The 21,949-nt window shown below is 52.0% G+C and overlaps 1 protein-coding gene across 4 annotated transcripts in view; it reads left to right on the forward strand.

The window, feature by feature from the left end:
- RRBP1 (ribosome binding protein 1) overlaps positions 1–21,949 on the forward strand; it is a 62,127-nt gene that overhangs the window by 17,203 nt on the left and 22,975 nt on the right. For all 4 annotated transcript variants that reach the window (XM_044747908.2, XM_070485529.1, XM_070485528.1 and 1 more), the window contains 3 exons: positions 5,304–7,359; positions 17,184–17,332; positions 18,667–18,789. In XM_044747908.2, coding sequence (XP_044603843.1) covers positions 5,325–7,359; positions 17,184–17,332; positions 18,667–18,789 — 2,307 coding nt within the window. In that variant the 5' untranslated portion in view covers positions 5,304–5,324. The remainder of the gene's footprint in view (positions 1–5,303; positions 7,360–17,183; positions 17,333–18,666; positions 18,790–21,949) is intronic.

Consider the following 21,949-nt stretch of genomic DNA (forward strand, 5'->3'; position numbering starts at 1 on the left):
GAAATGGAAAAAGTAATTTACGAAAGATATCTCTTTCCAGTACACTTAAAAATAGCGATAACCTTACCAACAACAAAAAAGATGGGTAAGACTTTTATAGAGAAGATCATAAAAGCTCTCCACAAGTATAAAAGAACATTTAAATAAATGTGCTCTGCCGTACTATATTCATTGACGGGAAGCTCCCACAGCGTACAACGTCAGTTCTCTCTATGATCATCTGTAAATTCAGGGTGATTCAAATAAAAATCCCAGTAGAATTTTTGGAGGGGATGTAGAGGCCAAAAATGTGGTGGTGCAGGGTGTGGATAAATATGCCAGTGGACAGTGTGGAGTCCAGTAGCAGATCCACCCATATTCAGACTGATGGGACAGTGTGGCTGTGTAAGTTGGGGGGGCTAGGGAGGTAGACAAGTCAGGAAATGGTGCTGGGTAATTAAACTGATGAGAGAAAGTTACAGCACTGTTTCCTGTCGTTTGCCAAAGCAAATTCCAGATGATTAAAAAACTATCTAGGAAAAGCGTTACTGTGGTTTTTAGAAGAAAATAACTTCTAAACAGTAAAATGCCTCTGTCATAACGGTTGGAACCTAGGGGACTGGGCCGGGTGTAAGGGGGATTTTTCATTCTGTATGAACCATGTTGTCCTTTTAGAGTCTTGGCCCATAGGGATGTGTTGTCTTTAACCAACATAAGTATTTCAGTTTAAAGGATAGTGACACTTTCTTCCAGATGGTGATTTTCTGTCTGAGTCTAGGGTAGGAGCTGTGAAATAAGAATGACAAACCATGAAGGCAAATGTTAATAAATTGGACTCCATTAATAGTATAATTAGTAGTTAATACAGAAAGCACCATATTGGTTGAAAGAGAAACCACAGACTTCAACATGTCTAAAACAACAAATGATTAATATCCAAAATATGTTAAGGACACCTAGATATCAGAAAAAAAAAAAGACAACCCAGGAGAAAAATGGGCAAAAGATATGAGCAGGTAGTAGACAGTAAAAGAACTTAGAAGGGCCAGTAACCACGGAAGATACGACGTCACATCCGTTTGACTGGGCCGTGTCCCAGGTTTGACCACAGCAGGCAGTGTTGACAGACACGTGGAGGGGGGAGGGCCTTCGCCACACTGCCCCTTTGGGGAGCAGTTCGGCAGCATCTGGTGGTGTAGCTGTGCCCCCGTGACCCAGCAGGTCCAGTTCTAGGTACATCCTGGAGGAGTCTGCACGGGGCACAGGGCAGCTGGGGGACCGATCACACTACAGGTCTGTGTGAATAGCTTGCATTTTTAAAACCTTAAATGCCTGTCATAGGAGTGCGGACCCCTTTCCATTTGTGATGTAATTACATAACATAGGAGTTAAAATGAACTAAAACTATGTGTATTTATACAAATAAATATCAAAAACAAAGTTTAATTTAAAAAATTTTGCCCAGTGATACCTACAGTAGTGTTGTTTCTATAGCTTATCAACTTGGCAACACTGAAAGCAGCGCTGCTGTTTGGGGAGACACATTTGCAATGTAAGCATAAATGTGTGTGGAGGTGCCGAGTGACGCATTCTGGCTGCTGGTTTTCTGGAAGGAGAGGTGATAGATAGATTTGATAAACCTGGGTGGTAGGTGAATGCATATTCATGATAGTTTTCTTACTCTTTTGCCTATTTGAAATATTTTATAATATTTAAAAAATTAGGAGATGGTGATCCTGATGCAGCCATATCTGTTGGGGTCTCTGGTCATTGTCATTCTGTTTTGGTTTCCTAAACTTTCCTGGTGGGTCACCTTGTGCCCAGGAAATGGACCTGGAGCCCCCACACCATGGCAGAGCAGCTGGTAGTGATGAGACCTAGCCCCAGGGGTTTCTCATAAAACCTACCAAAATCCCAGTTACCAAATTGGACTGGACTGGCCAGGGCGCGCAAGTTAGCAGATGTATCCATGTGTAAAGAATTTGGGGTTTCCACTCATTTTTGTTCCCTGAACTCTTACCCCCTAGGAAGAGAAGAAAAGCTATTCTCTCAGACCTTCGGGGTGGGCCTCTGGGTGACCTGTTGCTTTCTTCACCTTTCTGCTTTACACTCTAACCATACTAGAAATAGTAAGTAAAAGTATACGTGTCATAGAAGTTTTTGGAATTGACAGAATGTAGGTTCTTTGTGGTGAGCCGTACAGGATATGAGTGGGCACACATCTGGCCTGATTCTTTCTTTGCCCACTGGGCGTGGCCCTGGAGGAGATTCCTCCTGGGGCTCCTTCTCTGATGGCGGGATTTCAGAAGCGCAGCTCCAGAGAGCTGATCTTGGGCTCGCATTTGGAGGCCTCGCCCGCCCGTTGTTCCGTGAGCCGGGTCTCCCGTGGAGTGTCTGCCCTGCAGGGCAGCGGGACGGCTGGCGTGTGCTTAGATTCCGAGGGGAGGCGGCCTTGGCCTTAAATGTTTCAGCGCATTACTACTTAAGATGAGGGCTTTTCATTTTCCCGTGAAAGATTTCTGTTAAAGAAATTCTAACACAGGATTTAGTGGTGAGGATGTAATTCCTTTTTAGAGCAACCTGTCCTGCGAAGTTGGGAAGACAACTGCTGTCAAACGTACGTTTGCTGCTATCAAACGTATGTTTGTGTGTCCTGCGGAGGAAAAATGTTCTCCCAGGCTTGCTTTTCTCGATTCTGTGCTCTCAACAGAGCGTATATTTTTGTATCGTTTGTTTGCTTAACTTAGTAAGGTTCAAGGCTCATTTTTCAATTTTGGTTTTTCTGCCTAAACCATGTGGCTGAACAGAGCCCACAGACTAGGCAGGGAGCAGGCCTCACTGTGTAGGAGGCCGGTGACCGCACCGGCCTGGGGACCCTGTGGCTCCACGGCAGACGCCCCTCGAGACCATAGTTGTTGGTCGGGAAGCCACTCAGGGCTTATGGAGCCTCAGCCAGGGGGACCCAGGCCCCCGGCATTGTGCTACCTCTGGAGAAGGGGAGTGCTTCAGAGGATTTTTGTCATCTGAATAGACTTAGTATAGCGAGTATTATGTAGTGTTTGTACCTGAACGTGTCGACACTGGTGAAGTTCTGAGCCGTCCTTGTGAGGACCCAGAGTTACAGTTGGTGGATGCCCACCAAGAAATGGAGGTTGGCCATTGGACGTTCCCGGCCTTTTGTCCCTGCCTTCCCACCCACAGGATCCCTCCAGGGCTGAGCCAGGCCCAGTTTCCTTTTCAACACTTATCTTATGGGTGTATTCTTGAAAAGGCTAACTGGGGACAGCCTCTCTTGACTGTCACATATGAGGGCACTGTGGCTGCAGATCACGCTGTCGTAACCCATGGCCAGAGGTCAGAATCCACTTGCTTAGGATTCATAGGCTCCATGAGCCCGCCTCCGACTTCATTTGCAGAAGTTGCAACTGGAATGAAGAGTTAGACTTGGTCCTGCAGGCCCAGGGTCACAGTCTGGGAGCAGGAAGTGTCACCGCCGCAGCCGGCGGAGTTACCACTGTGGGAGGCACGTGTGGCAAAGCTTTGTCGGGAGTGCGTTAAACCCGCTTCCTGCAAGCTTTATTGGCTTTATTGGCAAGGCCCAGCGAGGCTGTGTGTTGTTCTGCAACAAGAGTGATTTTTCTCAGAACATGATGCTGAGACATTTGAAACAGTCTCTCTTCTCAGTCCCTTAAAAATGCCCTAATGTCAAAATTTGGATTTCATGATTGTTATTTAGAAGTTCCCACTCTGTTTCCCTTCCCCACTCCCAATGGAACAGAGGCCTGGACTCGGCTTACCACAGGGTCTAGAGATTTGGGTGGTCAGGCTAACGGGAACCCGTTCACCTCTCCCCTCCACTCCCTTGTCTCTTCTGCCTTCCCTTACCCACCCCTCTGAGCTCGCATTCTGTTCACTGATTCCATTGCTGCTCCCCTTTAAGGGATCTGGGCTCTGTTTCTCTCTCCCTGGTCAGGGGACTGGGACTGTGATAACAGCGTCAAAATTGGTTGATAAACATGGAATGCACCTGAGTAAATAGACCTCTTGGAGTTTCTCACTGGCGTTGAACTTTGCCTAGGCTGTCATCAGGAAGGCGTGCACCCGGCTGCCTCTGACCCTTCGGACTTTGGTCCGTGGGCAGTGAGAAGGGGCGGTTCGTCCTCTTGGTTTGGAGTGTGTTACCTGGCAAAGAGGCCTCTCCCCAGGGTGAGGATTGGGACTGGCGGTGCCGTCCTCCCTCCCTCTTGAAAGCCTCCAGATGTGAAAGTCCAGACCTGGAGTCTTCTCTTTGGTGGGCTTCCGAAGACCGACACTTCCTGTTTCCTAATGCATGAACTATGAAGGTTCCATAACTCTTCACTGGCAAAAGGCCATTTTTCCTTACTAAATTCTTAATCGCTTTTCAGGATTGTAATGCGAAGTTTCTCGTCTCTGACCCTGGGTAGCTGTGTTTATTAGCTCTGGGGAAAAGAGCGGTGACAGAGTCAAGATGGCATGCCAGGGGCCTGCTGGCCAGAAGGCGTGTGGCTGAAAGCCTGTGCGTGTGTTTGGTTTGCTTCACATCTAATTTCTTAAATCAGTCAATTTCACATTGAGAAAAAAAAGATTTCTTGCCTAATGTGAAAAAGCAAAAGATCTCTCAACACAGTACTTACATTGCTACAATTAGCTTTGGCTGTGTGACACTGGCTCCCTAATTTTAGTGGGGCATTTTTGCCACCACTCGCCGTTGTATCCCTGGCCTGTCCTTCTGCTCGTGTGCATCTTTGACCCCTGCAGTAGGGCGTATCTTGAATTGTGATCGCGGCTTCTGACTCTCCTGGGCATTATGTGCCCAGTTCCAGAACTGCACTTCGCGTCTCTCTACTGCTTTGTGTCTCCCCGCACTAAGAGGGACTGCTCGTATCTTGCATAAAAATTGCCCACTTCAGGTGCCAGCCCCGTGGCCAAGTGGTTAAGTTCGTGCGCTCTGCTTCAGCAGCCCAGGATTTCGCTGGTTCGAATCCTGGGCACGGACATGGCACTGTTCACCAAGCCATGCTGAGGCGGCATCCCACATACCACAACTAGAAGGATCCACAACCAAAAATACACAACTGTGTACTGGGGGGATTTGGGAGAAAAAGGGAAAATAAAATCTTTAAAAAAAAAATTGCTCACTTCTCAGAGGGGCAGGTAAGAATGGTGACATCAGAGACTGCCTTCTTTGATTTTATCAGTCTGAAGAATTATTAAAACCTTACCTTTGGTGGTGGGAGTGGGGATGGAAACTGTGAAACGTCTCAGTTTCTGCAAAAAGTAATCTACGTGTATGTATTTGGCAGGTGAAAGGAAAGCAAGCCAGGATGGATTTTTACGACACTCAAACCTTGGGGGTTGTGGTCTTTGGTGGATTTATGGTTGTTTCTGCCATTGGCATCTTCCTGGTGTCGACCTTCTCCATGAAGGAGACATCGTATGAAGAAGCCCTAGCCAACCAGCGCAAGGAGATGGCGAAAACTCACCACCACAAAGTAGAGAAGAAAAAGAAGGAGAAAACAGTAGAAAAGAAAGGAAAGACCAAGAAAAAGGAAGAGAAACCCAACGGGAAGATACCTGACCATGAGCCATCCCCCAACATGACCATCCTCCTCAAAGACCCAGTGCGGGCACCTGCAGTGGCTGTGGCTCCAACCCCAGTGCAGCCACCTGTGGTCATTGCTCCTGTAGCCACGGTACCAGCCATGCCCCAAGAGAAGCCGGCCTCCTCCCCTAAGGACAAAAAGAAGAAGGAGAAAAAAGTGGCAAAGGTGGAACCAGCAGTCAGTTCTGTAGTGAATTCCATCCAGGTTCTCACCTCAAAGGCTGCCGTCTTGGAAGCCGCACCCAAGGAGGTGCCCATGGTGGCTGTGCCCCCAGTGGGTGCCAAGGCCAGTGCTCCAGCCACTGGCACTGCACAGGGCAAAAAGGCAGAGGGGGCCCAGAACCAGGGCAAAAAGGCAGAGGCAAGCCCAAACCAGGGTAAAAAGTCAGAGGGCATGCCGAACCAGGGCAAAAAGTCAGAGGGCACCCCAAACCAGGGCAAAAAGTCAGAGGGCACCCCAAACCAGGGCAGAAAGTCAGAGGGCACCCCGAACCAGGGCAAAAAGTCAGAGGGCACCCCGAACCAGGGTAAAAAGTCAGAAGGAACCCCAAACCAGAGCAAAAAGGGGGAGGGAACCTCGAACCAGGGCAAAAAGTCAGAGGTCACCCAGAACCAGGGCAAAAAGTCAGAGGGTGCCCTGAATCAGGGCAAGAAAGAGGGCACCCCGAACCAGGGCAAGAAGTCAGAGGGCACCCCGAACCAGGGCAAAAAGTCAGAGGGCACCCCAAACCAGGGCAAGAAGTCAGAGGGCACCCCAAACCAGGGCAAGAAGTCAGAGGGCACCCCGAACCAGGGCAAGAAGTCAGAAGGAACCCCAAACCAGAGCAAAAAGGGGGAGGGAACCCCAAACCAGAGCAAAAAGGGGGAGGGAACCCCAAACCAGAGCAAAAAGGGGGAGGGAACCCCAAACCAGAGCAAAAAGGGGGAGGGAACCCCAAACCAGAGCAAAAAGGGGGAGGGAACCCCGAACCAGAGCAAAAAGGGGGAGGGAACCGCAAACCAGGGCAAAAAGGGGGAGGGAACCGCAAACCAGGTCAGAAAGGGGGAGGGAACCCCGAACCAGAGCAAAAAGGGGGAGGGAACCCCAAACCAGGGTAAAAAGTCAGAAGGAACCCTGAACCAGGGCAAAAAGTCAGAGGTCAGCCCGAACCAGGGCAAGAAGTCAGAGGGCACTCCAAACCAGAACAAAAAGTCAGAGAGCGCCCTGAACCAGGGAAAAAAGACAGACGGGGCCCAGAATCAGGGCAAAAAGGCAGAAGGAACCCAGAATCAGGGCAAAAAAGTGGAGGGAGCCCAGAACCAGAGCAAGAAGTCAGAGGGGACCCCGAACCAGAGCAAAAAGGGGGAGGGAGCCCAGAATCAGGGCAAAAAGGCAGAAGGGGCCCAGAATCAGGGCAAAAAGGTGGAGGGGACCCCTAACCAGGGCAGAAAGTCAGAGGGGACCCCTAACCAGGGCAGAAAGGGAGAGGGGGCCCAGAACCAGGGCAAAAAGGCAGATTCAGTTGCTAATCAGGGCACAAAGGTGGAGGGTATTGCGAACCAGGGGAAAAAAGCAGAGGGGGCCCCTCATCAAGGCAAAAAGGCAGAGGGGACCCCGAACCAGGGCAAAAAGGTGGATGCATCTGCCAATCAGGGAAAAAAGGCAGAGTCAGCTCCTGTCCAGGGCAAAAATGCAGATATGGTCCAAAGCCAGGAGGCACCAAAGCAAGAGGCTCCTGCAAAGAAGAAGTCTGGTTCAAAGAAGAGAGGTGAGCCTGGTAAGTAGCTTTGATTTCCTTATGAACTTGGAGGGACAAGCTGTCTTTAAATGGCTTATGTATTCCCTTTGGGGAAGCCATCTGTATCAGTCAGCTGTTGCCACAAGGCTGTGTAACAAACATCCCAGAATTCTGTGGCTTACAGCAAAAGCCATTCATTCTTGATCATGTTTTTGTTAAATTGGCTGGAGATTGACTGCTCTGGGTTGCCTCAGTTGGGTAGCTGTTTCATGCTCCTTCTGCCAGTCAAGCGTAAGTCTCTTCCACATGTGTTCATTCTGGAGCCCTGGCTGAAGCTTCAGTGACTCTTGAGGGCAGAGGCCCTTCTCAGGTTATGGTGGAGCCATAAAAGGGCAAATTTCAAAGCAGCATCCTGTTGGCCAGAGCAAGTCATATGACTGATCCTGAGTCAAGGGGCGGGAAGGGGACTGCAGACTGACATGAGAGAAGCTGTGAGTACAAGGAGAAGTGAAAAATTAGGCACAGTAATTCCATCCACTACACAATCTAGAACAGTTCCATGTCTTGGCAAGTCTTATTTAGACGTCTGGCTGCGTTCTGTCAGCCTGTTCTGTGTTCTCACCTCACCTGGTACCTTAGCAGAGCTTTATTCCTTTCTATGTGTTTGTTGAGTGAATAATGGTAGGGTAATGTTTTTAAGGAGTAATGGCATCTACCGACCCTCCTCCCCTCAGCTTCCCTTCTTTGCTACCCTCACCCCTCTTATTTAATGGAGCATTAATATAGATATTATATATAAGATAGATTAGATAATGTAGAACATTACTTTCCTGTTATCTTTTTAGTGCATATTGCTATAAAAGTCAGGCCAGTGAGGTCCTATACCATGTTCATCATTCATTTGGTACAGTAGTCTTATGTTTTCTTTCTTTTCTTTTTTTTTTTAAGTCTTTGACTAGCCATTAGTGGATGTGGAAAATTGTGTTTGTCTTAACACGGCATCTTAGGGAGTCTGAAATGTCTGGACCTGTGCCAGGTAGCACAGGGCCCTGTGTTTTTAGCTGGATTTCCCTCTCTTGCCCCTTTGTGAAGCTACATTATGTTATCTCAGGTTTCCTCCTCTGCCAGTTTTTGGGGGGGCATTGCTCTGGCAGCACCCTGGTTCACCTGTGAGTGGGTGCAGCCTCCTGTTGAGGGTCAAGGACCAGCCCGACTGACCCCACAGGTCAGGTCAACCTGTCAAACACGCAGCCTGAGCCCTGCCTCCTCAGGCTGGAGGGAGGCACACCATCCTGTCTGTTAAGGTGATCGTCCACTTGACCTTGGGACGGGGGCGTCTGAGACACACAGACAGGGCTGGAACTGAGAAGCAGCCTGCTTTCTGGCTCTCTCACAGCAGGTGTGTTCAGAATAGAGCTTGCTGTGTCCTAGGCCATGATTACCATGTATGGCTTTGGACGTTTGAAATAAGGCATGAAACGGGATGACAATATTAGAAAGAGAGTCAAAATGGTCCTAATTTGAGGTAGTGAAGAACTTTGTTAGGAGGAAGACCTAACCGATGGCCTGTGTGAACCCACACGGCGACTCAAGTGAGGTGCTTCAGAGAAAATGTGAACAGAGAAAAACATACCCTGGTCCAGGATAAGGAAGATTAACTCTTGTAGATAAAATGATACTTATTCCCAAGTTAACTTAGTGGTTTATTATTCTTCCAGCCAGAATTTCAAATGAGATCCCCCCCACCTTAACTTGACAAAACTATTCTAAAAGTGCCATCTGGAGAGAAAAATAGGTAAGAATATTGGATCAGTTTTCAAGTGGCTTTTGGACGGCTAGTTCTTTTTGATGTACGAACATCTTCCCAAACTATTGTCATTCCAAGTAGGGTGCTGGCCCAAGGCCAGCCAGGTCAGGGAATAGGATGGTCCTGAAGTAGACCACGTCATCCCGAGGAACTTGGGCGAGAGGAGGGAGCGTCTTTCCCCTGGGGAGGAGAAATGTCAGTATGTTCAAGGTTTGGAAGAGTTGGCTCAGACTAGAAAAATGTAAGGTTTGGATGAATTAGATTTAATTTAAAAAGAAATCAAACCCTAGAAAATATAAAAGGCAGCCGAAACGAATATCGATCAGCCCAGATGGTGGGGGACCTGCCGTTTGAGGTTGCAGTGAGAATATCACAAAGGCCTTTCTGTCAGAAAGGACCGGAATGAAAACCCATTCGCACAGGGTAATGTGTGCGGCTGGTAGGGCACCTGAAAGGTGACGTTCCTTATTCTTCCGCGTATCTGAGAGCCTAAAGACAGGGAGAAAATGCTTTCCCATACTTGATTTTTCGTTTTCCTGAATTTGCATGTGTGTTGTCCTCTGGTTGGTGTGTCAGGCCGTCCTCGGGCCCTCACAGTGGACACAGCCACTCCCCACCCCCAGCTCCGTGAGATCAAGAGGTAGTCTGTGTCTTCAGAAGCAGTGCAGGTCCCCTCGTGCAGTGCCTCTCACACTGTACCGTGCCGTGAACCATGGCAGGGGTCTCCCATCCCCCTGTCATCCCACGGGGCCCCCACTGACAGGAGCCCCAGAGAGAGACCTGGCAGGTGTGGAGGTGGCACACGGCCTGCTTCTGCAGGCCAGAGTTGGAACTATTCCAGAATTTCTGATCTGATTTTCCTACAAGAGCAAATTGGGGTCATGTGACAGGTTTTTACCACTTGTCTAAGGCCGGCTTTGACAGTGAACGCCTGCCTTCCTAATCCCTTGCTTTCTAGAATTTACTATTGTAGAAGTATGTGCTTCTGGCAAACAAAACTCAAACAGTGTAAGAAGCCGGAGGGGGAAAATTGAAAGTCTTCCTTTCCACTCCGTCCCAGTGACCACCCACTTCCCGGGTGATCCCTGGAGAGGCTCTGCTCGTCACCCCAGCACGCGTGGAAACAGCGTTGGGACTTGCTTTCTTTGCTTACCAGCGTTCTGGTCACAACACTTTCCATATTGCGCCTACAAGGCTGCGGCTTTCAGCTCATCGTAGTCCATGGTATGAGTGTATGGTAATTTATTTAAGTGACATTAAGTAGTGTGCAGATTTTTGCTGCTAAAATTAATGCTGCAGTTACAAATGTATGGCATTGTGTGAGTATCTCTATAAAGTACATTCCTAGATATGGAATTGCTAAGTCAAAAGGTAGGCACGTTTTTAATTTAGGAAGACAGTGCTGCATTGCTTTCCAAAGACATTTCACCATTTACCTTTATTCTCGAAGAATGATGCGAGACCCACACGAGTGTTTTCCAGTGCCCTCTGTCTGACTACTGCTCACATGGAGCTGTGGAAATGGTGATGATTTCGGGGGGCATTATAAACCCAAGTGTGGAATAAGGAGAAAACAATTGCTATTTGCTACAAAAGGCACAGATTCTTTTCTAAATGTTTGGAGAAGAGGGAGTTCACGGAATCACAGAGAAGTGGAAATTTCTCTGAACTAAAGCTTCTGTGTGTTCGCAGCGCTGTCCAGGCCTCTGCTGGTTCGTTCTCCGATAGTTCCCTGAGCAAGCGTTCAGGGTGTTTATTAGGAAAAGCCACGTTTCTTGTAGAGAAGTGTGTGAACATAGTGGTGGTTTCCTAAAAATCTGTTTTTGTCCTCGGATTTAGTTTTTTCCTGCATAATCATGCCGGCCTGCCTCCTCTGCACCGGGCAGGTGCTAATGGACGTGATAGTGTTACACTCTCAGGAGAGCCAATCGTTCCCGCACCTGCAAGCGAGTCCAGATTAATGCAGTGCAGGCCTAGGCCCTGGAGGAACCAAAGACAGACTGGGGAAGTACAGGATGCACGTTCTGGAAACTCCACATTTGGTACAAGTCTAGAATGTTGGGCTTCCTCTAGAGCTTGGTTCATGCAGTGTTGCTGCTGAGTGAGGCCAAGACCAGGTGGGTACTGGGCCTGGCCCTTCCCTCTTGGACTGGCTTTATGCCAGACCCCAGTTCCCCTCCCGTGGATGCAGGCTGTTTACTCTGGGGCCAGAAGGCCATGACATATCAGCCAACATCCAGGAGGTAGAAAATGCCCACAGATACAGGCATTTATGACCCCACAATGACCGAGTTAAACTGTCAGACTCATGCACAAGTCCACGTGGGAGAAAGAGGCCATCTTTGGGGCTAGGTCTATGGGTTAAGTTTAATATCTTCCCTTTACTCTTCTGCATTTTCCAGTTTTTCTATAACAGTATTATTTTTTTAATGGAAAAGAAGCAAAAACTCCATTATTTGTCTCTGAGTTGAATAAACAGGCCCTCACTGGACCAAAGCACAACTCCTACCCTTGCTGGTGCTGTGAGGCAGCCCAGCCCCGCCCACAGTGCCGGGCATCCTCTGAGCAGCAGAGAGACGGCCTTGCTCCTTTGGCAGGAGGGTACCAGGCTGAGGAAAGAAAGTGTCCAGTTCTTGTCAGGCCTGTCCCAGCCCCTTGGCACCGAGTAAGTGGTCATAAGTGGGGTCAGAGGGAAAGTTAGAGGAAGGTCCCGCATCTGTGAATCTGGCAGCATCCTGGGGGCCTGTCGGCTCCTTGTTGTGTGAGGCCTCGCCAGGCCGTTTCTCCCTCTGCCAGAGCAGGTGGAAATGCACAAGTAGGATCATGTTCTAGAAGCTCCTGGGGCAGGGGTCACCAGAGGCTTGGATACAGGGAAGGATTTTCAGACCTACCGGGAAAACTTTACTCAAGGTGGCTTAGCAGGGGCGCTCATCTTAAACTGTGGCTTGATGATAACAACACCCCTTCCTCCCTCCTAACCCACACCCCTTCCTCCCTCCTAGCCCATCTCCCCACCCACCTGTCTTTGTGCGCTGTGGGCTTGCTGTGTCTGAAGCCCAGGGCTGGGCCACCACCAGGAAGATGACACCGTTGTACTCCTCAAGCAGGTGTTTGGTTCGGTGCGAGGTGCATGAAGTTCCTTTCTGTGCATTTATCCCCCTAGTGGTCTGTGAGATGGACTTGTACTTTTCCCTGTTTTACAAAAGCAGAAACCAAAGCTCAGCTCTGTTTTGTGTCTTCCCAGAAGTCACACTGCCAGCAGGTAGCAGGGCAGGGATCAGAGCCCCGAGCCTCAGTGTCTCCATCAGCCCTGTCCGCAGCTGCTCTGCCTCCTCAGGGCTGAGCATGGACAGGAGCTTGTTGAGATTGTCTGATGCACTTCCGTTCGAGCTGAACTCAGTTTCTCAGGGTCCGACGCACTCAAGAAAACTCTCCAGGGCTTTTGAGCCTTTGCTCACTTTCTGCATAAGTTCTTCAAACCCCAACTTTTTCTTCTCTTCTTTTTCAAAAAAACAAAAGCATCACCTAGGAAAGCGAGCCAAGTGTCAGTGTGGCACTGCCATGTCTTAGAGAAGCTGCTGGATGCCGTTCTCCCCAACTCTCCATTCAGCCGTCTGGAAGTGTAGTGGCGGTGGCCGGGAGCCCCCGTGGCACGTCTGCTGTCCTTTCTGCAGGCATCCGGTAGAAACGCGATTGCCCATTGAGACGTGTTCTCGCTGGACCTGTCTGTATGCCCGAGGAAGCCCACGGAAGGGTCCTGTCCAGAGGTCCTCCAGGGGTTGTCTTTCTTTAGGAAATATTGTGATGTGTTATTTATTTTTCAGATATAAAATTGATTTTGTTGAAATTTGGGGCAAAAAACAAGTATAATGAGAAAAATAAAATCATTCAATCTATGGGATTTTTAAATTCCATTAGACATCATTAAATGCACAACCACCCACGTAGTTAACAGATTACTTTTTTTCTCCAACCAAAGGAAAAAGCCTGATTCGAATAGGGTTGCTCTTGACGTTGTAGTCATGCGTTTCTTAACGACTGGGATACCTGGTGAGAAAAGTACATTAGCCAGCCTTGTCATTGTGCGAATTGCAGAGTGCACTTACACACACCCAGGTGGCATAGCCTGCTGCACACCTGGGCTGGGTGCTCATCTCAGGGGACCACTGTCCTGTATGCGGTCCATTGTTGACCGAAATGTCTTCTGTGGCACAGGACTGTGTTTGTACTTTGCTCTGGTGCATCTAAAACACCAGATGGTAGTGTCCGTGGCCATCAGAGGTCGAGTCCAGTGGCTCCTCTGAGGCCTGCACCTGATCAGGAGGGCCGACCAGCCTGTCCTTGTCGCTCCCCTCCCCGACACCCCAGCCCTCGCTTCTCCTTGCTCAGGGGTGTTTGCCTCAAGCTTCCCCTGCTCTAAAAGCCTTTCCTGGTGTCGTTGCCTTGGCTGCTTCCTCAGCAGCTCACACTCCCCAGGTTCCCTTTGTATCGCTCAGCTGCGTGATTGCCACGTGTGCTGTGTCCTGTGTCTCCACTGCCTCTTGGAGCTGGCAGTTCCACCTCTAACTTACCTTCCCAGGCCCAGCATTTTGCAGACTGCCAGGTACACAGTAGGCGCATACTTTGTGTCTGGAGACCACCTGGACCAGCCTGCCCTGGGCGGGGCTGCTGGGCACCTGTAGCAACAGCTGGAGTTGAGCCGAACCTCTTAATGGCCGGTCCAGGGCTGTGGCCATAACCCCTCCCCTTGGTGACTGGCCGCGGCACCCCTGGGAGGCGTTCCCTGGAGTGGCTCTGACGCCCTGCCTGTCGGTTGAGTGAGCCGGGTGTGGGCCGTGCAGGAGCCTGCAGCAGCTGGACGCGGGAGAGCTGCCGCCGAAACAGCTGGGTTGCCGAGCCCCTGAGACCGTTGGCTGAGACCTGGCCATTGGGATCCTGGTGATGATGCAGACAGAGAAAGTTCTCCCTGAAGGACCCACAGTTGACCGTGCGAGAGAGACTCCCAAAGGCCTTTCTGTGAGACAAGTTGAACATAGGTGGTGAGCCTCCCGGCGCGTCGCATGGGGGCATCGTTTTGGAACTTAGGCCTTGCGTAAGTGTCTGAGCGCTGCCTGCTTCTCAGCCCAGGGACCAGGAGGCAGGGTCCTGGCTTCCCTAAATGCGCTGCCCCCTCGGCTTCGTGAGTGCGGACGATGGTGAGGCAGGAGCCAGGGGGTCCGAGGGGTGTGGGCTCTGTCCCTGGAGGGCTGGCTCCTGGGTGCCAGTGAGAGGATCCTGAAGCCCGGATATACGTGTGACTCATGCGGAGGTCCAGAGGTCTGCTTCCTGCTTCCAAGTACTTTTCTTTTTCCTTCAGTTTTACTTTCCCTGAAGCTTTCTTGAACATGGCGAGGAGTGATAATGTAGGGCACAAACCAAGGAGCAGGGCTGCAAGATAGGCTGTGGCTGTGTTCCGGGCTCCACTGGCTGTGGTGGGAGCTTTACCGCCAGAACCCTGCGGAGAATGAAATCTCCTAATCCAGGTCTTACTCCCCTTTCCTTTGGGTCCTCACTGGCTAGGATGCTGGTGGAAAGATCCTGTACAGGAACTCGAGGGGACTAAAGATGGCACCGTTCTTACCCAAGACATTTAATGAAAAAATGAACAGTTGTGGCTCTCTACAGATAATTTAAAAGATAGTGTTTGTATGAGGATGGAGAAGGCCATGGAAGTTTCTGTGAGGGCATGGGGGAAGGACAGTGAGAGTTCAGTGTATACAGCTTTGGGTTGTTTCACTTGTTACAAGTTTTTATTAGTTTGTTCGCTAAAATATCTAATGACTTTAACATAATTACTTTGGAAAGTTTCAATGAAGGTGTGTTAGAATGGCGCTCTCCCGGAATACTCTCAGAAACGTTTTGTGGACAGGGCGTCTCGGGGTTCGTCTCCCCTGGCCCTCCAGGAGGGAGTGCACATTTGTCGAGACCACTAGGTGATGCCTCTGAAGGAGACAGCGGTCCGTCTCAGCTGTGGCCCATCATCCCAGTGTGGGGGCCCCAGGGCCTAGGAGGGTGGTCTTCAAGGAGAGTGTTCAAGGGGCACAGGGGACTTCAGCCCGGAGCGCTTTGGGGTCCCCGGGGCTGGAAAGGAGTAGACCAGCCTGTCCAGTGGAAGTACAATGTGAGCCATGTGAGCCACAGCTGTAATTGAAGCTTTCCTAGTAGCCGCATCAAAAAAGGCAAACAAAAAGCAAATGGAATTAATTTTAATGATATATTTCATTTAACCGAATTTACCCAAAATACTGTCATTTCAACATGTAATCAATAAAAAATTGATGGATATTTTACATTCTTTTTTGTTCCTACCAGGTCTTCGAAATCTGGTGTGTACTTCCACATGTGGCACACCACATTTCGCACTAGCCACGTTTCAGGTGCCCAATGGCCACACATGGCCAGTGGCCAGCATGTTGGACAGCACGGGGAGTAGACCTTTCTCAGTCAGGAAAGGAAAATGTCTGTTCAGTGACCAGCTCAGAGAGGCTGTCCTGCCCCGTCTAACTCCAGCCATGTCTCTGAAACTAGTGGACATCCTTCTTCCAGAAGACACTGGCAGTACATGTCTGTCTGCAGGCTGACGGGGAAAAGCAGGAAGCCCATAAACCAAAATGCTAACAGTGGGGTTTTCTCCCAACAGCAAACATGAGAGTGGTTTTTATTTTCTTTTGGCTTAACTGTACTCAGAATTTTTCTTAGTGTGCGTAAGTTTACCATTAAAATTATTTTGTATTATATACGTATTTCAATGAAGAGAAAGAAGGCTGAACGGGCACCCCCCACCATACCCATTTTCCTGACGCCCTTGAGCTCTTAGGCCTGTGGTGTCAGCGTGGTTGTTTGTGCTCTGCCGAGCTTCACTGAGGTAGGATGTCCTAGAGTGAAGGTGCTCACAGCAACAGCTCGCCCACGGCCGGCATTCCGCCGTTAAGGTATCGTGCTAAATGCTTTGACTTGTGATGAAAATATTGTGACTAGGAAGTGAAAATATTGTGACAAGCCAGAGAATTTAGGGTTGCTATGGAAACCTTCCATCCATTGTCCCCGGTGAGGTGGGCCTAGCTGGAGGTGCTGCTGCAGGCCGGCCTGCTGCTTTGTTCCGGCTCGTTTTTGGCCCTGTCATTCAGCTGAGGCAGATTTGGGCCTCCACATGCGGTGGACATTTCAGGCGGGGCTGCTGCCACACAGACGGGCACCTCCATTCCCCCTTTCCGGCCTACAAGGCTGAAGGAGAACCTGCGATGCGAGTGAAGCTTTGGAGGGGGCACCAGGGGTGTTTCAGAACTGGCAGTTAGTCATTGGCACGTGGCTCTGTGTCCTTCAGGAGGTCACTGATGTACTGACAAGTGGGCAGGCCCATTCTGGAAGAACCCAGCCCAGCCTTCCCTCTCCTAAAACCTGCCTTCGGCTGCATCCAGGGGGAGCTAGAAATAGGGTATTTGAACCTGGTGTGTGGGAACCAGCCTCCTTTTCCTGGGGACCACAGAGAAGCAGCCGTGGAGACATGGGCCTTCTGCTTCCATCCTTCTCCCCTGACTGCGACAGTGTGGCTGGGGGCATCTGTGTGTGTGGGCAGTGATGGGCTCGCTGGTCAGCCAGGACCTGCAGGGCTGAAGGGTTTGGTCATGGCAGGAGGTGAACCTTGCTGGGCCGTGCAGGGCAAGAACTGGGCCAAGTGGTTTTCTGGAAAAAGAAGGAAGAACAAAAGCACCTTTGGGGAAAGTATGCCTTGCTTAATTCTGCTCATTTTGATGATAAAAAAGGAGGGACATCTCCCCCGACCCAAGACAGCTCAGCCTGTTTTCACTCGGGGACCTTCCCCCTCTGCTGTCTTTGGGCAGTTAGGGTCGTGTGGGGACCTGTACTTTACGCCATTTCTCAGTGCTCCGAAAGAGCTCTCAAGCCCCTGGGCAGCTGGACAGGGCGCTCGGCTCTGACGGGCCCCTCTGCCCCAGGTGTGACGGGCTTGGTTGCTGGCATCTGAGGCTGAGGGCCTGCTCCTTCTCTCGCTGCACAGGGCCCCCAGACTCCGACAGCCCTCTCTACCTGCCCTACAAGAGCCTGGTCTCCACCGTCGGAAGCATGGTGTTCAACGAGGGCGAGGCCCAGCGGCTCATCGAGATCCTGTCCGAGAAGGCAGGCGTCATTCAGGACACCTGGCATAAGGTGGGCTCACCCTCCCCCAGCCACATTTAGTGGCCACTGCAACTGGCCAGGGTGGTTTTGCCCCTCCCTGTCTCCCTCTCAGGGGCTGGCAAGTTGCAGTGGTTACCTGGTCCTGGGGCCCTAGCCTCCCCTGGGCGATGCCCATCGGGCTGACCACACCCGGCTTACCAAGCTGTACAGTGTTCCTGGCACAGCCTCCACTTACCCCTCTTGGCAGGACCCTGCGCCCCTTCCCAGGCACAGGCTACATGAGTCACCCTGCGGATGCTTTAGCTTCTGCCACAGCCCAGCCGTGGCCTGGCCGCTGAAATAAGAGGCCGTTAAGAGCCAAGGCAGGGCTGTGTGGTTCGGGGGGCTGGGGGTGCCACACAGGTGCTGGGGCCCAGCTGGTTTGTGGCCAGGGCTCAGGGTACAAGAACAGGGCTGTAGGGATACCTCGTTTGTGAGGGAACACAACTTTTTGTGTTTGTGAGGGCCCCTGTGATGGGCCCAGAAACCTTGGAGGGTTTCTCCAAGTTCCCTCCTGCTGTTGGGGGCCAGTTCAGAGGCTGGCACCCACCCTCTGGTGCTTGTGGCTAATGAGCTGCCACCAGGAGGTGCTACGTGGACATGCTTGTTCCTTGATCACAGCTGGAATTGTCGGTAATTTTGCTGGAGAATTTTGTGGCACCTTAGTGGTTAGAGATATTGGGGTGTCCTGAGAGCCAGGCCAGTGGCCCCTGCTCTGAGGCCAGTGGAGGTTACTGCCCTTGGCCCTCACTGAGGTGTGATGTGTGTCATGCAGTGGCAGGGAGCTCCTCGCCCACTGAGCACGGGGGCGACCTGGGCATGAGTGGCTGACGGAGGTCAGGAAGACCCCTCCTCCTCCAAGGAGAGAAGCCCAGGCTCAGCTCAGGCCACTGTCCCCAGAGTGCCCCTCCCCTCCCACAGCCTCCACACTTCAGCCTGCAGCTACCCACAGCAGCTAAGGGGTGGGCACCAGGCCAGAAACAGTGGCCAGCTGCCCCTCAGTGGGGCAGGAAGAGGCCCTGGCCACTGTTGACTTGAGTTAGTGGGAAGCACCATGCTTCTGAAAATTACCTCAGAGACAGAGCTTTTGGCCTACACAGCTCCTCGCACGCTGCGCTGGAGGCCCTGCAAACCGGGCGGCTGGAGCCGGGGCGCCTTCCCCTGGAAGGGTCTGGAGTCAGGATGGACCCGCTCGTCCTGAAGCCCCTGCCGCCACATCAACAGGCTGCTGCTCTTGTCCTGGGTCAGAGTCTGATAGCTGGAGTGGGGACAAACCAGGTGTCTGTCCGTGCCCTCTGTTGACATGGCTCTGTGCACATTTCTAGGCCACTCAGAAGGGTGACCCTGTGGCAATTCTGAAACGCCAGCTTGAAGAGAAGGAAAAGCTGCTGGCCACAGAGCAGGAAGACGCAGCTGTCGCCAAGAGCAAACTGAGGGAGCTCAATAAGGTGCGTGGAGCGCTCGCCCTGTCCCGAGAACCCCAGTGTGGCCAGTGCTGCGCGTGCATCCTGGGGTCACTTTCCCACCACGGCTCTTCGCTCGGGTCTGCCAGTGTGGAACTATCTCTCAGTGAGTGCGCGATGGCATGAGGACTGTTGCTCTCTGACGGCCTGCGGCTCGCCCGGAGCAGCCTGTGGCTCCGAGGAGCACTGGCTCCCCTCAGACCAGCAGAATGCGTGGACGTTCAGTAGGGGTCGGGGCCCTCAGTGTGTGACGGGGATGGACCAGAACTTTGCTGGCCGCTCCCACAGCGGTGGGCCGTCCTTTGAGGCTGCGTGCTCTGAAAGGAGGATGGGCACAGTTGATCCAGGGTTGCGTTGTTGAGAATTGGAGCAAAAACTCATGGGGAGGGTGCCGAGGGGCTGCTCTTCTCCCTTTTCTGATGTCAGCGGAGTAACCCTGCAGGGAAACGCCTCTAGTGACAGGTATCATGTGTACTCAGGAGTAACAGTCAGCCATAGGTCCGGGCTGCACGAGGAGCTGGGGCCTCGTTCAGGATGAGTCAGGACATGTGGCAGGAGGGGCCGCTCTCCCCTCTCTCAGAACTCACTGGAGTTTCTCCCTTCTGAGGAGTAAGTCCGGGTCCCCAGCCCCTTGGGGCTGTGTGCACCCATGGGAAAGCTGTCTTTTCACAGCAAAATGCTGCAGGTTGCTCTCGCCCTCTCCCTGCTCACCTGCCTCCTCCACCAGGCAGCAGGGGCAGGGAGGTGGCTTGGGCCTCGGAATGTCCCACAGCCTCTGGGCTGCAGGCCTTCCTCTGGGCACCTCCATTTGTTCCTTCTGGGAGATTGGAAATGAGGCAGCCTGAGTTTCTGTCCTAAATTCGAGGGACATGGCTCTGAGGCAGACAGGAAAGATCATTTGGTGGGGGACAGCGGGAGCAGATGACCAGCCTTTGGGTGGTTACTCTTGGTTAATGCTCTGCCCAGGAGAAAAAAGGAAAGGCAGGTCTCTGTGGCCTTCCCTAGAGCTCGCTAGCCTTCTGCCCGGTGGGCCTCGACATGTCAGTGGGCTGTCCACACTCGGCCTTCACATGAGCCCGTCTTAGGTTGTTGCTTAAATGCAGGGTGGCTGGAGCCCCTGGCCCTACCCACAAGAGCCTACTGTGCATGTCTCTCCTGCCCCGCCTGGGAGTGTCCCATCAGCCGTGAGCTTTACACCACGGAAATGGGCCAGCCCTTCACCGCAGAGCCCTTCCACCCCGGAGAGCCAGCTGACCGGCTCGCCGCTGGTTAAGTCTGTGGTTTCGGGGAGCCGTTCTTCTGTACCTTCTTTCTGGACAAACTGAAAAATCCCTGTGAAAATTTGTTGACCCCTAAAATAAAGCTCAAGTGAGAGGAAACGGGAACGAGTGTTCCCACAGCTGGTTGGCTGGGTGGGTGCCTGGCTAGCTCCTTGTGCCTGCCCCCTTGAATTTAGGATTTGCTGGCGGTGTGAGACTGAGGAGGTGTACCCTCTGACAATGACGGTGGCCTGTCCCTTCCCCACTGCTGGGGTCTCTGGCTGCCATGGGCAGCACAGCAGGTGTGAGGAGGGACGCCCCTTAGATACCACCCTTCGTGCCAGATGCTTACTGCCCTCCCTCAGTGGTGACAGCTTGATGAGATTTCCAAAACCACGATGGCAGCTGACGCACAGACACCCTCCCCGGTCCAGGTGCATTTCCAGCCTCCCCTGGCGGACTGTCTCCCTGGCCTTGAGCTGCACCCTTGGTTTTTATTACCGAGCTCGCCCTCCAGGGCTCTTGGCCTTGGCTCCGAGTGGAGGAGTCTGGTGCTGCGTCCAGCCAGGGCCCTCCCTGCGTCCCTCCCTCCCCGACCACGTCCTCCTCCCTGCAGCCTGAGGAGGTCCCTGTGGGCTCTCAAGTGCCCATATGGTCCTGGGAGGGCCCTGTTTAAGCTCTGCTCGGCTCCTGATCTTCAGGCCCCAGTCTGCACCCCTGAGCACCACCTCTGGCCCCCACCCGGCTGCTTCCTGACATGCCGCGCCCTTTGTTGCCTCCTCTGGGCCTCTCCCCCTGCTCTTCCGTTACCTTCAAGTGCTCTTCACTGCTTACTGGCTGGAAATTTTCTCCTTAACCTTGGAGACTCAATTTTGTCTCTCTCTATCGAGAAGCCTTCTGGAGCCCCATTTTCCTATCCCAGCTCAGAGGTCATCATTGCACTTATGCCTTGTTGTATCTGTCCCCTGTGACTCTGGCCACCTTGCTTGGCTTGGCAGGAAGATTCTGAGCTCATGGAAGAAAAAGAGGCTATGGAGGGCTTTACAAATGCCCCGAGAAAAGCTGGCCTTTCTCTGCCCTTGAAAGAAGCTCAGAGGCAAAAGGAAGGAAATCTCATTGAATTCTGATGGTCTTGACCGTGTCCCCAGGAGATCAGGACTTTTGCGCCCTGAGCCCCGGGGGGATTCCCAGAACTATAGGAGGCCTGCCCAGGGTGGGGAAGGCTGTCTCCATTCAGACACTCAGCACCGGCCTCTGCGTGTTGGGCGTGGCAGCAGAGGCAGGCAGAGCACAGGGGACAGCCCACGTGTGGCTGCACCACCCACTGCTGGTGTGGCTGTGGGCGCGCCAGGACCTCTCTGAGCTTTGATTTTTTCTCCTGAGGCTGGACCATGTACTTCAGGGGGCTGTTGTCCAGGAACCCCAGCAAATAGAGGGGCCTCCCTGCATGCTGTGTGTGGAGGCTTCAGTCCATGCCCACCACGCTCGTTCTGCTGGTGGGGTGTGCACGTTCGAGGAATCGTGGGGAGCCCTGAGTCCCCGCTCAGTTGCCCTCTCCTGCTTCTTTAGAGGTTCCCAGGGCAGCCAAGCGAGCAGGACCCTCGTGGGCTCCCACAGTCCCAGGTTCTAGCCCCACTTCTGCCACTTACAGCTGCTCCCCAACCTTGGACAGCACATCCTCTGAAAGGCTCAGGGTGCTCAGCTTTAAATTGGGGGTCATGATCTTCACGTTACTGAGAGAATCGATCAAGACGCTGGCTTGTCCCAGAGTGGGTACACAATGTTAGCCACCCCTCCCATTTCTGTAGATAATCAATGAAGCATTCTTAGCGTGGACCTCATGCTCCTGTGGGCTCTCTCCCTGGGTGGAGCCAGGAGGATGATTG

This window comes from Equus asinus, chromosome 15, assembly GCF_041296235.1.
Source record: "Equus asinus isolate D_3611 breed Donkey chromosome 15, EquAss-T2T_v2, whole genome shotgun sequence".
Classification (NCBI taxonomy): Eukaryota; Metazoa; Chordata; class Mammalia; order Perissodactyla; family Equidae; genus Equus; species Equus asinus.